Genomic DNA, 15144 nt, shown 5'->3' with positions numbered 1-15144 from the left:
GAATGTCAGCTATTAGGCCAGGGTTAGGGTGGGGTGATGAGGCTGTGAGCCAAGTAGAGGGCTGGATCCTGTCTGCATTTAAAATTTGGTTATTTTGTTCATGTTTTTCTTGAATGAATTAAGTTTTGCAAATGTCATTTATCTCTGAGTTCCTCGGCATTCCCCTTGGTGCCTGAGGTGAGCGTGTCACTGGCCTGCCCCTCTCCTGGCCCTCCTGCTGAGGTTCGGGCCTGGGCTGGGGTACCTGGAGGGCGGAGGGAGAAGCTGCTGAGCTCATTCCCCCCACTGCTGGGAGCACAGGTCTGGTCTTCCTAAAAGCTTTCGTAGCTTCTTTCAAGGAGCCTGGCTATCTAAGTGGTTAAATTTATTGGCATCAAGCTATTCCTAGGATTCCCTTAGCAACTGCAGGATCTGTAGTGATGTCCTCTCTGATCCCTCGTACTGATGATGTGTGTCCTAGTCTCCCTCCGTCCTCCCTCTTTGTCATCTGGCTAAAGGTTTATTCATCTATTGACCTTTTCAAAGAATCGGCTTTTGGTTTCATTGATTTTTCTGTTTTCCGTGTTATAGATTTCTGCTTTTATATTTGGTTTGGATTTAAATTGCTTTTCTTTTTATAGTTTAATGTTGAAGCTTAGGTCAGTGATTTGAGACAGTTGTTCTTTTGTAATATAAGCATTTAATGCTCTAAGCATCCCTCTAAGCATCACCTTAGATTTGTCCCACAAATTTTGATTTGTATTTTCATTTTTATTCAATTAGATTTATTATCTAATTCCTTTGCAACTTCCTCTTTGATGTGGGTTTTTTCGAAGTTCGAAGTTTAATTTTGAAATTTTTTTGGATTTTCACGTCTTCTGCTATTTATTGATTTCTAGTTTAATTTCATTATGGTTGAATAACACATTTAAGATCTCGACTTTTAAACATTCATTGAGGTTTGTTCTGTGGCCCGGCGGTGGTCTGTTAGTGACTAGGCCGTGCGCACTGGGACGTGGATGGTTGCTGGGTGGAGTTCCGTGCACGCCCACAGGCGGCCAGGTGGCTGACAGCGTTCTCCGGTCCGCAGCCTTCCCGCCTTCCATGCATCGTTCCACTGGCTCCTGAGAGGGGTGATGAGGTCTCCAGCTGTAACTGGGGATTTATCTATTTCTCTGTGTCCTGTTTTAAAAATCTTTTTGTTAAGTAAAATTGTCACATCTTCGTAGTGAACTGACCCTTTTATCGTATGTAACGTCCCTCTTTATTGCTGCTAATACTCCACGTTCTGAAGTCCGCTTTGTCTGGTGGCCAGTCCTGCTCTCTGATTAGTATTTCAGCAGACTCTCCCCACCCTCTTACTTTGCTCCGCCCGCACACTCACTGCTGCTTTCTTGACAGCACGCAGTTGGCGCTGATGCTGTCCCAGGCAGCTCCCCCCGGGTGGCCCACTTGGGCCGCGTCTTCAGTTTAGCGTTCCCAGAGGACAGAGAGCAGCTCTTCCATAATAGTTCCAGCAAATGTCTTGAAGCCCTCACTGGCCCAGCGAGGGTCACATGTCCACTCAGAACCAGTCCCGGAGGCCAGGGTGTGGACTGTGCTCACTGACAACCTGGCTCACATAACCAGCCTAGAGCCAGATGGGGTTAGGGTGTTAGCCCCCCTGGACCTCAGGAGCCGAGGGGTGCGCCTAAAGCATGCACTCTCGATGGAGTGACATCACCGCCAAGGGGTTAAAGCTTAGATGTTATGAGGGTTTCACATAACGATAGTATTTTTGCAGGATTACTATTTCGTGGGGGCGGGTGACTAGGAAAAAGGTGTCTAAAAGGGCTTCTGAGGGGACAGTAACAAAATGAAAGGGTTGAGAAATGCCGCCCTAAGGGAGACTGAGGTGCTGTCAGCAGGAGCGGGTGGCACCGTCTGCCCTGGGGGGCTGGGAACCGAGTCTGGAGTGGGCCAAAAGGCACCACCTGTCAGAGGGGCCTGATGGAGAACGGAGTGTGGGCTGGGCCTGGAAGGCTGAGGCTGTCTTCGATCTCCCCGGTCCAGGGGGTCTGGGGTGAAGGCTGCTTTTAGGACGTGTGAGTAGGTACTTGACGTGGCCACCCTGCTGTCTCCGGGGCAGGTCAAGAACGAGGTGGAAAAGCTCCCCCGGCAGCAGCGGAAGGAGAGCATGAAGCAGAAGATGGAGGAGCACGCTCAGAAAAAGCAGCTTCTGGTGAGTCCTTGCCTCTTATCGCCTCTCCCATGCAGGCTTCCTTGATTGCTCTCACAGTCACCTCTCCCACAGCCTCAGCGCCTCCGGCCTTGTTTCAGGGCTAGTCGTTTGTACGCCACGTCTCCCTGACTGACCAGCACGTCCATCTGCCCACTCTGCATCTGTGGGAGTCTCAAAGACCAACCCATGATTTCCCAGGCCCGGTCTCACTCTTGGGGACCCACCGTCCATCCTGTCGTCAGGCCAGAACCCTGGTCGTGACTGACACCTTTCCCTCCAGTCCTTTAGCATCACTTCAAGCTTGTTTTTTAAAATCTCCGAACCCTCTCTGGATCCATCAACCTGTCCTCATCTCTGCGACCCCCTCGCCATTGTCATCTTTTGCCTGAACCGCTACAGTAGCCCCCAGCTGGTCCTCCGTCCTCCCTTACGCCAGCAAGTGTGATCAACACAAAATCCCCATCTGATGGGGTCACCCTCCTCCCACAGCCCTGAGCTTTGAGAACCCCCCGCGGGCAGACGACAAGGCCCTGCCAGCCCCTCCGCTCCCTTCATCCCGTGGCTATGCGCTCATCTTCCCACCATGGCGTCTCGTGACCTCTGTGCTCATTAAACAACTCCCCGCCTTGCCCCCTCACCTTCCTGCTCTCATAAGTGGACTCATACAGTATTTTCCTTTTGCGACTGGCTTATTTCGTTTAATGTAATGTCCTCAAGATTCATTTATCTGGTAGCATGTAGAAGAATTTCCTTTCTTTTTAGGGCTGAATACTGTTCCTTCATGGGATAGGACACATTCTGTCCGTCCATCTATGGACACGTGAGCTGTTTCCACTCCTTGGCTATTGTGAATAATGCTAAGGACACGCGGGCGCAGATCCTCAAGTATCTCAGAGAAATGAGCACAGCGCCCTCAGCGCGCCTGAGACATCAGTTACTCAACAGTAGTTGTTTTGTAACATGTTTGCAGTCGAGTCAGGACTCACGTCTCCCCCTTTGTAGTTTGACGTTGGAATCAGGGGCCCGTTAAGGCCCACCTGTCACAGTTGGTCGAGCTGTCCTGAGGCTCTTCCGTTTTTTCTCTGTATGTTTTTTAAGTTTTCTTTATGATCACGATGTTTCTGGAATAAAAATAACCATTGAGACATCATGGCCAGCAGTAAGTGAAGGTCTGTCCCCCTCCCTCCCGCCCCAGGACCGGGACTTCCTAGCCAAGCAGAAGGAGGACCTGGAGCTGGCGATGAAGAGGATCACCGCTGACAACAGGCGGGAGATCTGTGACAGGGAGCGCGAGTGCCTCACGAAGAAACAGGAGCTCCTCCGAGGTGGGTGTGTGAGAGCAGGGGGCGCCCCGGGCAAGAAAGAACTGCCAGGTCTTCTCCATCCCAAAACTAATCATCATCCTTCACGGCGAAACACGAGGAAAACCCCTGCTGGTCAGGGCTGAGACAGAGATACCCATCATCACCAGCATTATCTGACATCATCCCAGATGTCGAGGGGAAAAAACAGTGACGTAGAGAGGGTGGAAACTAAGTGAGCGAGCTGGGTTAACAGGTGGCAGGCGTGGGGACAGTACTGAGCCTTTTATAACAGCCTCACATACTGAGCGACTGCTCTGCCAGGCTGTGCCAGTCAGTTCTCATACCCGAATCCTCACCTTCCCCTACGAGGCAGGTCGCACTGTTGCCGGTTTGACAGATGAGGAAACCGAGGCTCAGTGACTATTCTGTGGCTGAGTCGCACAGTCAATGAGGGTAGAATGGGCCTGGGATACAGATCTCACCCTGCAGCCAGCTCTCTACCCTGGCGCAGTGGCGTCTGACAGCTGTGCACGCCGGCCGGTCCCTCACAGTGTGAGGCTTAGAGACAGCGGTGTGGACCACCACCCAGAGCGGGGAGAGCAGGGGCCTCCTGGGGAAGAGGAGGATCAGAAAGGGGGCGTATGTGTCTGTCACTCAGCTCCCTGGGGGAGCTCAGATGGGGCCTCTCTGGTCTAGAGAGCTCTGAAGGGTCATGGGGCTTGGGGTCTTTGACGGCCCCCGAGTTTATTGTACCTTTGGCTAGCAGATGTTGGGTGCAGGTTTGTGGGGCACGCGAAGCAAGCGGGCTCTAAACGGAGGAAGTGACGAGGCCATCCTGTCAACGTCACGGGGTTTCCACAGAGCACTTCCTGTTTGTCTGCTGGGAAAGCAGAGCTGCCGTGTAGACCGAACCTAAATGTCTCCCAAGGACGTTTCTCCTCTGTGGCATGGCTGTACCCACTGGGCAGAGGTGGAAGCTGAGGCTGGAGGGGGTTTTCTACCTGTGCTAAATCCCCGCAAAGGCTCCGTTTCTCTGGCTCCTGACTCCGAACCCGTCCTGCTGCAGCGTGCTCAGCCTGCAGCTATCACCGAAGTGTCTAGGAGCTGGCTCAGTCAGCTCGTCCAGGGTAGTCCACTGAGGTGGCACGGTCATCAGCTACACTGTGAGGTGGGCGCTGGCCGTCGGCACCTCACCGGGCGCTGGGTCTTCCACAGACCGGGAGGCGGCCCTGTGGGAGATAGAGGAGCATCACCTTCAGGAGAGGCATCAGCTGGTGAAGCAGCAGCTCAAAGACCAGTACTTCCTCCAGCGGCACGAGCTGGTGCGCAAGCACGAGAAGGTGAGGCGCGGGCGGGGCGCGGGGACTGCCACGTGATGGGGCACCCCCTGGGTACCGTCTGTGCTCCCCAGAGGAGTCAGGTGGGCCACGGTGAGGCCAGGAATGGGGGAAACCATGCAGGGAAGCTGAGGGCCCGAGCAGCCCCCTTACCAACTGACACCCGTATGTGTCTCGTTCACGCTTTCCCTGTCCTTTTTGTCCTTTCTTTCCATTTCCCTTTTCCCATGCATTCCTTTAGAATACCTTTGGGTAGCAACTTCAATGCCACCTCTGCCGGGAAGCCTTCCCTGACCTCCCAGACCAGGTGAGGGCCCGGCTGTATGGCCGGAGCGCCCTCTACTTCTGTGTACTTGTCTGTCTTGGTTCAGTTTCCTTACTGGGGACACACAGATAACTTGAGGTCTAGCTGCACAGTGGGAGTGGGCAATAATGCCTACTAAGTGCAGTGGTGGGTGTCAGCGCACAGTTGTGGCGGCTCCGAGGAGGGTACCCGGCCAGGAAGGCAGGGAGGTGACTCCTGTGCGGAGTTTTGAAATACGAATAAGTGTTACGTAAAGGAAAAATTCAAATTAAGATGTTTAAAAATGTGAATTGATATCTGCCATCCAAAGGAACCCTCCGTTTTAGTGTGCGTTTTGCTTTGAGACGCTAGCTGTGATGGCAGCGCCACCACAGATCGGATGAGATGGCATTTAGAAGAATCCAAGATGCTAACGCCAGTTTCCAAAGTGAGAACAGAAACTGTGACATGACAGTAGATAAAATGGCAGAGCCTTGCTCTGCTGAGCATCCTGGGCCCCTGACCGCAGCCCCGACTGTGCATCCCCCAGGAGCGGGAGCAGATGCAGCGGTACAACCAGCGCATGGTGGAGCAGCTGAAGGCGCGGCAGCAGCAGGAGAAGGCGCGGCTGCCCAAGATCCAGAGGAGCGAGGGCAAGACGCGCATGGCCATGTACAAGAAGAGCCTGCACATCAACGGGGCGGGCAGCGCCGCCGAGCAGCGGGAGAAGGTCAAGCAGGTAGGGGCTGTGCTGGAGGGGGCCCGAACCTCACACGCTCGGGGGACTGCAACGTGAGCTGCAGCATGGGGTCTTGGTAGGGGGGTGCAGGTCACAGCCCAGAAGCCTAATGGTGCCCCCGCCGGGGACAGAGGCAGCCCCGCATGGCTTTCTCAGGCTCCGCTCCCCTTCCCACTCCGTGCTTCTAGTCTGTAGCTTCCTCTCATCCACTGAGACCCCCCCTCACACGTCACTCAGTGGCTCAGGGACATGGAGTCGGTGGCCCTGGGCTCCTGTGACACACACTGCCCTAGCACGTCACAGCACAGTGTCGTGTCCCCATCAGCCTCGAGGCTGGGTCTCAACTTACGGGGGAGAGCTTAAAACAGGGACACAACCAGTGTGATGTGGGGTACTAAGTCTGTGCACACACTGGTCCCTCTGATGGGCCTCTCGGGGACAGGGCGGAGGGAGGCCCCAGCCACTCTCTCTCTGTTGTAGTTCTCCCAGCAAGAGGAGAAGAGACAGAAGTCGGAGCGACTGCAGCAACAGCAGAAGCACGAGAGCCAGATGCGGGACATGGTGGCCCAGTGCGACAGCAACATGAGTGAGCTGCAGCAGCTGCAGGTACCGCCTCCCCACGGCCCCCAGCGCGAGGTCTCAGCACACAAGCCCAGGGTGGAATGGTTTCAAACCCGCTGTGCGGCGCGGTGCTGGCTGGGGCATTCCACCCTCCCAAACGACCATGCCCACCCATAAAGTAGGCGTGTGGCAGGGACTGGAGCGAGGCTTTGAAAATGAGATGACAGAGCAGAAAGGGCCTGGTGGCGGGCATGCTGCTAGATCTCTCGCTCATCACTGCGTTTTGGGAAAAAGTGTCCCAATTACCCTAATACCAGAATCAGACAAGAAGGGAAAACTACAGACCAGTATCTCATGAACACTCATGCACAAATCTTCAGTACAATGTTAGCAAATCAAATCCAACATTGTATAACAGTTATACACCATGACCAAGTGGGACTTTTCCCAGGCTGGTTCAACATTCGGAAATCAATTAATGTAACCTGTGACTTCAAGAGGCTAAAGAAAACTCTCATGATCATATCAGTAGATGCAGAAAAAGCAAGCATCTGACAAAAGCCAAAACCTGTTCATGATAAACACTCAGCAAACTAGGAATAGAGGGGAAATTCCTCAACTTGACAAAGAACCTACAAAAGCCTACGGCCAGCAACATCCTCAATGGCAATAACTTTCCCACTAAGACCAGCAAAAGGTGTCATGGTTGTTGCTAAGACCCTTGGTGGCCCCTCTCCCTAGGGAGATCCTTGACCACTGGGGTAGATCCTTTTGCTCTACCCCAAAAGCTGGTGGTTGGAGCCCCCTTGTGGTGGCACGAGGCATTGTCATAGTGAGAGATGAACAGACTCAAACTTCTGTCACCTCAGGAAATTGCTCAGGCTATTGGACCCATCTAGCAATTCCTGGAGAGGCAGGGAGGAAATGTTACAGGCACTGAGGCCCGCCAACTTGAGGCTTTGTCATTGTGTGCGTTTTAGCCACTCACCTTCTGCATCTGTTTGCCCCTGCCTGCCTTGTGGGGTTACTGTGAGGATTAACTAGGAAAACCCACAGAGTGCTGGGAGCCTAGCTCCTGGCAGGTCACAGGTACACAGTGCTATTAGAATGTTGTTATTCCTAACCAAACCAATTTCTAAACTCCCAGAACCTTTCAGCTAGAAACTCAAAATAAAAACTCCCCAAGCAGGATTTCTGGTCAGGGTGGCGGGATAGGTAAATGCTGTACTCACCTCTTCCCATGACCACATCAAAATTACAACTAAATTTTAGAACAACCATTACAGAAAACCACCTGAAGTCTAGCTGAACAGAAGTCCTATAACTAAAGATATAAAAAGCCACACTGAGACTGGTAGGAGGGTGGAGACATGGTATGGCAATTAAGAATTGGGAGGGATAGCTCAGCTGAGGAGAGGTCCCCATAACAGCTGGCTGTGAGAACCAGTGGGGATTGTGTCCAGTGAGATGGAGGGCTGCTGGAGACCCAGGTGCTGCGGGTCCTGTAGGGCCCGAGCACAGACTCCCTCTCTCTGGGCTCCAGCACAGACGCAGCACCTTGCAAAGCACCAGGGACTTACGGCGAGGAACTAAATTGACCAGCTTCAGGGCTGAGGAGTGAGTGTTGAGACAGTCTCTCCAAGAGGGAAGTGCTGGGCGGCACCACTGTTCCCTGTTGAGTCCGCCGCCCACCCAGCGGGCTGGCACAGGTGGGTGCCAAACCTGAGCAACACCATTCATCCCATCCTGGTGATTCCTCGAGACCCCAACTCACGTGCCCAGCTGAACATCTTCCGGCAGCTCCTCCATACAAGCAACCTACCTCAGCTCGAGCTGTGGGCTCTGCCGAAGTCTCTCAAAAGTCCACAAACCTGAGAAGCAGCATTTGGCCTTTGTGTGCCCTGTACCTTTTGCTAAGCTATCCATAGCCTGGCATAAGCAGTAACCAGTCTTGGCTTGGAAGGTAGCCTCAACTAAGTGGCAGCAAACCTGGCACAGGTGGCAGCTGACCTCATCATGGTGCCCACGGAAAGGCCCAATGTTAGCGGCAACAAGCCTTGGCCCACAGAACAGCCTACCCCGAGCATCTTTAAGCCTTACACAAGCATCAACCAATCACAGATCACTGTAGCTCCTACTTTAGGCCAGGCACAACAGGTGATTGATCAGCACTGGAGTCCCTCCCAAGAGGCTTCAGATCACACCAGAGCACCATCCAACCAGCTCCACAAACGACATACCTGAAGGGTGGTCTCAGCTGGCACGAGAGCCCTGCGAAACTGACTCCTGTTTTGCAGCTTTTGCAAAACAACTTGTCCATGGTAGTCACGGCCAGCTGTCAGCCTGAGGGTCAATCCTACCCACTGATGTGTCTGCCAACAGCAGTCCGGGCTCAACTACAATATGAGGGCACACACGATCTTCACAAGGGACGCCCTTGGAGTACCCAACTCAGGTGGCCAGAGAGACTGCCATTGGACCCCACAGAACACCTACTACATAAAACCACTGCCAAGACCAGGAGACGTAGCGGATCTTCCTAATATATAGAAACAAACAGAGTAAACTAAAATAAAGAGAAACATGTCCCAAATGAAAGAACAGGTCAAAACTCAAACAAACAAGAAACCAAAAGGAGATAAGCAATCAACCAGACGCAGAGTTCAAAACACTGATTGTAAAGATGCTCGATGAACTTAGGGGAAGAATAGATGAACTCAGTGAGAACTTCAAAAAGAGACAGGAAACAAAGTAGAAAATAAAAATGAACCAGTTAGAAATGCAGACTGCCATAACTAAAATGAATACATTAGAGGGCGTCGACAGCAGGTTAGATGAAGCAGGGGATCAAATCAGCTAGAAAACAAATTAGTAGAAAAGAAAAAGGAATAAAAAAAATGAAGATAGTTTAAGGGACCTCTGGGACAACATCAAGCGTACCAACATTCACATCACAGGGTACCACGAGAGGAGAGCAAGGGACTGAAAACCTATTTGAAGAAATAATTATTGAAAACTTCCCTAACCCGGCAAAGGAAATAGACACACAAGTCCAGGAAGCAGAGAGTCCCAAACAAGATGAACCCCAAGAGGCCCACACTGAGACACAGCATAATTAAAATGCCAAATGTTAAGGACAGAGAATCTTAAAAGTAGCAAGAGAAAAAGCAGTTAGTTTTACCCACTAGGGAGCTCCCTTAAGATTGTCAGCTGACTTCTGAAAAGAAACTTTGCAGGCTAGGAGGGTCTGGCACAAAAATTCGAAGTGATGAAAAGCCAGGACCTACAACCAAGATTACTCTACCCAGCAAGGCTATCATTCATAATCAAAAGACAGATAAACAGCTTCCCAGACAAGAAGAAACGAAAGGCGAGATGTTAATGGTACTTCTTTAAAGAGAAAAGATAAAAAATAAGAGTAAAAAACAAAGCAAAACTTTTCTCACTGACAAAGGCAAACAGTAAAAGCAGTGGATCAAACAACTATAAAGCTAGTACAAAGACTAAAAGACAAGTAGGAAGATCGTGTGTAATTACAATAAATGGACACACACACAAATGTAATGAAAAACAAACATGGCGGGAGTAAAAAAATGTGACTTTAGAATATGTTCGAATTTAAGTGACCATCAACTTAAAATAGACTGCTATAAACATAGCTTGGTATATATAAAGCCTATGGTAACCTCAAACCAAAAATCTATGAAATACACCAAAAATAAAGAGGAAGGAATACAAACATCACACCATAGGAAATCATCAAAATACAAGAGAGCAGGAGAATAAGGAACAGTGAAGAAATACAAAAACAGCCAGAAAACAACAAAATGGCAATCACTATACAGCTATCACAAAAACAAAACCTGTACTTACCTATGCTGCCACTTCAGACTAAAAGACATAGACTGAAAGTAAGGGGATAGAAAAAAATTTCATGCAAATGGAAATTTTAAAAAGCTAGGGTAGCAATACTTTGACAAAACAGACTTTAAAACAAAGGCTGTAATGAGACAAAATCCAACAAGAGGACATAAGTCTTGTAAACGTTTACATATACAATGTAGGAGCACCTCAATATATAAAGCAAATAAATACTGACAGACACAAAGGGAGAGATCAACAGTAATTCAGTAATAGTAGGGAACTTTAACAGCCCATTAACATCAATGGATAGATCATCCAGACAGAAGATCAACAAGGAAACACTGGCCTTAGATGACACAGTAGACCAGATAGGTTTAATTAATATTTTTAGAGCATTTCACCCAAAAGCAGCAAAATATGCATTCTTTTCAAATGCACATGGAACATTTTCCAGGCCCACATGTTAGGCAACAAGTCTTGAGAAATTTAAGAAGACTGAAACTATATCAAGCATCTTTCCTCATCATAGTGGTATGAAACTAGAAATCAGTTACAAGAAGGAAACTGAAAAACACATGGAGGCTAAATAACATGCTACTGAACGATGAGCGGGTTAATAAGATCAAGATACCTTGAGATAAATGAAAATGAAAACACAACTCGAAGCCTATGGGACACAGACAAAACAGTCTTAAGAGGGAAATTCATAGTGATACAGGTCTTTCTCAAGAATCAAGAAAAATCTCAAATAATCTAACCTTACACCTAAAGGAACAAGAAAGAGAAGAACAAAGCCCAAAGTGAGTAGAAGGAAAAAATAAAGAGTGGAAATAAACATCAAAGTCAAAAAAAAAACAAACAAACCATATAGAATATAAAAAATGTAGAAAATATCAATGAGACCAAGAGCTGGTTCTGTGAAAAGGTAAACAAAATTGATAAACCTTTCGCCAGACTCATCAAGAGGGCCCAAATCAGAAATAAAAGAGGAGAGAAGTGACAACCAAAGAAATACAAAGGATGAGAAATTGCTATGAACAATTATAAGCCAACAAATTGGACAACCTGGAAGAAATGGATAAATTCCCAGAAACATACAATCTTCCAATACTACATCAGGAAGAAGTAGAAAATCTGAACAGATCAATAAGTACTAGCAAAGTCAAATCAGTAAACTGAAGAACTCTCAACAAACAAAAGTCCTGGACCAGATGGAGTCACAGGTGAATTTTACCAAACACTCAAAGAATTAATACCTATCCTTTGCAATCTTTTCCCCAAAACTGAAAAGGTGAGAAGGCTCCCAAACTCGTTTTCAGAGGCCAGCATTACCCTGATACCAAAACTAGACAAAGATATTACAAGAATAGAAAATTATAGGCCAATAAAGATAATGAACACAGATGCAGAATTCCTCAACAAAATATTTGCAAACCAAATTAGGCAATACATTAAAAAGATCATACCCCATGATCAAGTGAGATTTATTCCTGGGATGCAAGGTTGGTTCACAATCCGTAAATCAATTAATATGATACACCACATAAACAAAATGAAGGGTAAGAATCATGATCACATCAATAGATGCAGAAAAAGTATTTGATAAAAATCCAACACCCATTTATGATGAAAGCTCTCAGCAAAGTGGGGATAGAGGGAACATATCTCAACATAATAAAGGCCATGTATGACAAACCCACAGCTAACATACTCAATGGTGAAAAAGTGAATGTTTTTTCTTTAAGATCGGGAACAAGAAAAGGATTGTCCACTTTTTCTCAACAAAGTATTGGAAGTCCTTGCCACAGCAATCAGAGACAAGAAATAAAAGGCATCAAGTTGTAAACAAAGAAGTAAACCTGTCATCATTTGCAGATGACATACTATATATAGAGAGAACCCTAAAAATTCCACCTAAAAACTATTAGAATAAATAAATGAATTCAGTAAAGTGGCTGGATATGAAACCAATATTTAGAAATAAGCTGCACTTTTAGATACCAATAACAAACTATCAGAGATATTAAGAAAACAACCCCATTTAAAATTGCATCATAAAGAACAAAATACCTAGGAATAAATTTAACCAAGGAGACAAAGGACCTGTACTCAGAAAACTATAATACACTGAAGAAAGAAACTGAAGAAGATACAAAAAGTAGAAGTATGTTCCCTGAGCATGGGTAGGAAGAATTAACATTGTTAAAATGTCTATACCACCCAAAGCGATCTACAGATCCAATGATCCAATGCAATCCTTACCAAAATACCAATGGCATTTTTCACAGAACTGGAACAAATAATCCTAGAGCTCACATGGAACCACAAAAGACCCCAAATAGCCAAAACAATTAAGAAAGAACAAAGTTGGAGGTATCACGCAACCTGACAGCAAACTATACTGCAAAGGTATAATAATCAAAATAGCATGGTACTGGCATTAAAAACAAACACATAGATTAATGGAACAGAATAGAGCCCAGAAATAAACTCATGCCTATATGGTCAATTAATCTATGACAAGGAGACAGGACTATACAATGGGGTAAAGACAGTCTATTCATTAAATGGTGTTAGTGAAACTGGACACATATGCAAAAAAATAAAACTGACCACTTTCTTACACCATATACAAAAATAAACTCAAAATGGATTAAAGATTTAAATGTAAGACCCGAAACCAAAAAACTAGAAGTAAACATAGGCAGTAAACTCTCTGACATTGCTCTTAGCAGTATTTTTTTGGATATGTCTCCTTGGGCAAGGGAAACAAAAGAAAAAAATTAAAAAATGGGACAACATCAAACTATAAAGTTTTTGCACAGCAAAGGAAACAATCAACGAAGACAACCTACTGAATGGGAGAAGATAATCACCAGATACATCCAATAAGGGGTTAATATCCAAAATATATAAGGAATTCATTCAATTTAACACCAAAAAAAACAATCTGATTAAATATTGGGCAGAGGACCTGAATAGACATTTCTCTCAAAAGGACATACAGATGGCCAACAGACGTGAAAAGATGCTCAACATCACTAATTATCAGGGTAATGCAAATCAAAACCACAATGAGACATCAGCCGGCGCCTGTCAGAATGGCTATCAATAAATCAACAAACAAAAAGCAGGCTTCAGAATTATGTATATAGGGTGAGCTAAACCATATACATGATAGAGCCTGACAGGAAATATATCTAAATTTTTGTAATGGTTGTCTGTGTGGTGGGATTAGGGCACATATGATATTTATTATTAAGTTTTGTTTTGTTAAAATGACATTTTTGTGTTGAAAAATTCAAACAATGCAAAAATAAAGTTGTAATTACTGCAGACCCCACACAACAAAAAATAAACATTAATATTCTGGAACATTCCTCCAGGCATCTGTCAGTGCAGTAGGTATTCACCTGTATAGAGTTTTCTATCAGTAGGGTTTATAATCAAGAACTATAATAAGTGAATGCTGCTGCCCTCGGGGCTACAGCATGAGGTGTGTATTGGCCCTCTGTGCCTCTGCCTTGAGTTTCTTACCTGTTCTGCTGCCTGGAATTTGTTCCAGAATGAAAAGTGTCACCTCCTGGTAGAGCATGAAACCCAGAAGCTGAAGGCCTTGGACGAGAGCCATAACCAGAACCTGAAGGAATGGCGGGATAAACTTCGGCCACGCAAAAAGGTCAGTGTCCAGGCTGGTGGGCGCAGGTGGGCTCTGTTCCATATTGTGCCACAGGTGTCGGCCTAAGGTAAGGTAAGGAGTCTGTTAAGTAGAAACTATTTCAGGGCATCCAAAGAAGCGTCTATAAAAGACATAATAGGACGTGGTTCCACAGTGTAGCAGTTAGCACGTCTGCTTTACACGCAGAAGGTCCTGGGTTCCAGTAGAGCCACGGTCCATGGTCCACAGCCATGCCACCCTGAACAAGCCCGATGTCTGACCTTGGAAGTTAAGCAGGGTCGGGCCTGGTTAGTACTTGGATGGGAGACCACCAAGGAAGAGCAGATGCTGTAGGCATAAATAATTAAAAAAAAAAAAAAGAAAAAAAGACATAATAGATTGCTGGTCAAATCCTGTGAAAATAGATACTTCTATTGTAAAAATAAAGGAGCCTGGCTGATGGTTGGTGCCTCTGAGTAACGAAGCCACGTTTACTGAACGACCCTTGTGTGCCCAGCTTTCAGATGGTAGAGCACAGTGTTTGAGCTTGAACTCTAAAGTTAGGCCTAGGTTCACATGTTGGCTGTGCCCGAGCTAGCTGAGTGACCTTGGGCAAATGACCTAAGCTCTCTGAGCCTCGGTTTCTCCATCTATGAGATGGGGATAATAGTAGTATCTACCTCAGAGGAGATGAAATAAGATGTAATCACACAGCATAGCCCCTGATGTGTAGGAAGTGCCCAGCAATTATGACCTGTTTTTAGTTTAATCCTCACGATGGCCCTGCTGGCAGGGAGGAACCCTGTCACGTTACACATGAGGAAAGAGAGAGGTAGCATGCAAGGCCACACAGCTGGTAATGATAAGGCTGAATTCTGCCTGACTGTAAAGTTCTCTCCACTGTACTCTGCTTCCTTTCCTCATTGAATGCTTATTATCGGAGAACTCTCAAGACATCTTCCTGGTAGGATCCGATTTACCTAGATAAACTTGATCTCTCAGGAATCTCATGTGCGTTTACAGCACAGAGAACCCCTGTCCGACCACTAGTGTTCACACTCAGCATCTCGGGGGCAGCGTGACAGCACGTGTAGCCTGGAGAGGGCTCTGGGAGAGTTCTGAGGGACAGGCCCTGGGCAGGAACCTGTAACTTGGACGTGTCTGCTCCCCCTGCTGTTAGACCTCTCTCCATTTTCGG

General features: G+C 47.1%; 1 protein-coding gene and 1 long non-coding RNA gene across 10 annotated transcripts in view; one reads left to right on the top strand and one right to left on the bottom strand.

Moving 5' to 3' along the window:
* The window catches only part of STK10 (serine/threonine kinase 10), an 88349-nt gene that overhangs the window by 70615 nt on the left and 2590 nt on the right, over positions 1–15144 (top strand). Inside the window, exons 13-18 of the mRNA XM_039877812.1 lie at positions 2108–2200; positions 3396–3525; positions 4720–4844; positions 5675–5863; positions 6344–6469; positions 13854–13967. Of these exons, the coding sequence (XP_039733746.1) occupies positions 2108–2200; positions 3396–3525; positions 4720–4844; positions 5675–5863; positions 6344–6469; positions 13854–13967 (777 nt within the window). The remainder of the gene's footprint in view (positions 1–2107; positions 2201–3395; positions 3526–4719; positions 4845–5674; positions 5864–6343; positions 6470–13853; positions 13968–15144) is intronic.
* Positions 2831–15144, bottom strand: part of LOC120614946 (uncharacterized) — a 39905-nt gene continuing 27591 nt past the window's right edge. The window contains exons 3-6 of one of the 9 annotated variants that reach the window (XR_005656154.1): positions 13826–14029; positions 4258–4733; positions 3861–4114; positions 2831–3321 (exon numbers count right to left, since the gene is read on the bottom strand). This is a non-coding gene — a long non-coding RNA (uncharacterized LOC120614946). Of the gene's footprint in view, positions 3322–3518; positions 4115–4257; positions 4734–13825; positions 14030–15144 lie in introns of those variants that run through there. The other 8 variants (XR_005656161.1, XR_005656157.1, XR_005656163.1 and 5 more) reach the window with 8 other exon arrangements.

The sequence above is a fragment of the Pteropus medius genome, unplaced genomic scaffold (genome assembly GCF_902729225.1).
Source record: "Pteropus medius unplaced genomic scaffold, Ma_sr-lr_union100, whole genome shotgun sequence".
NCBI classification, from domain to species: Eukaryota; Metazoa; Chordata; class Mammalia; order Chiroptera; family Pteropodidae; genus Pteropus; species Pteropus medius.
The sequence above is the reverse complement of the archived record's forward strand: the minus strand, read 5'-3'. Positions and strand labels throughout refer to the sequence as shown.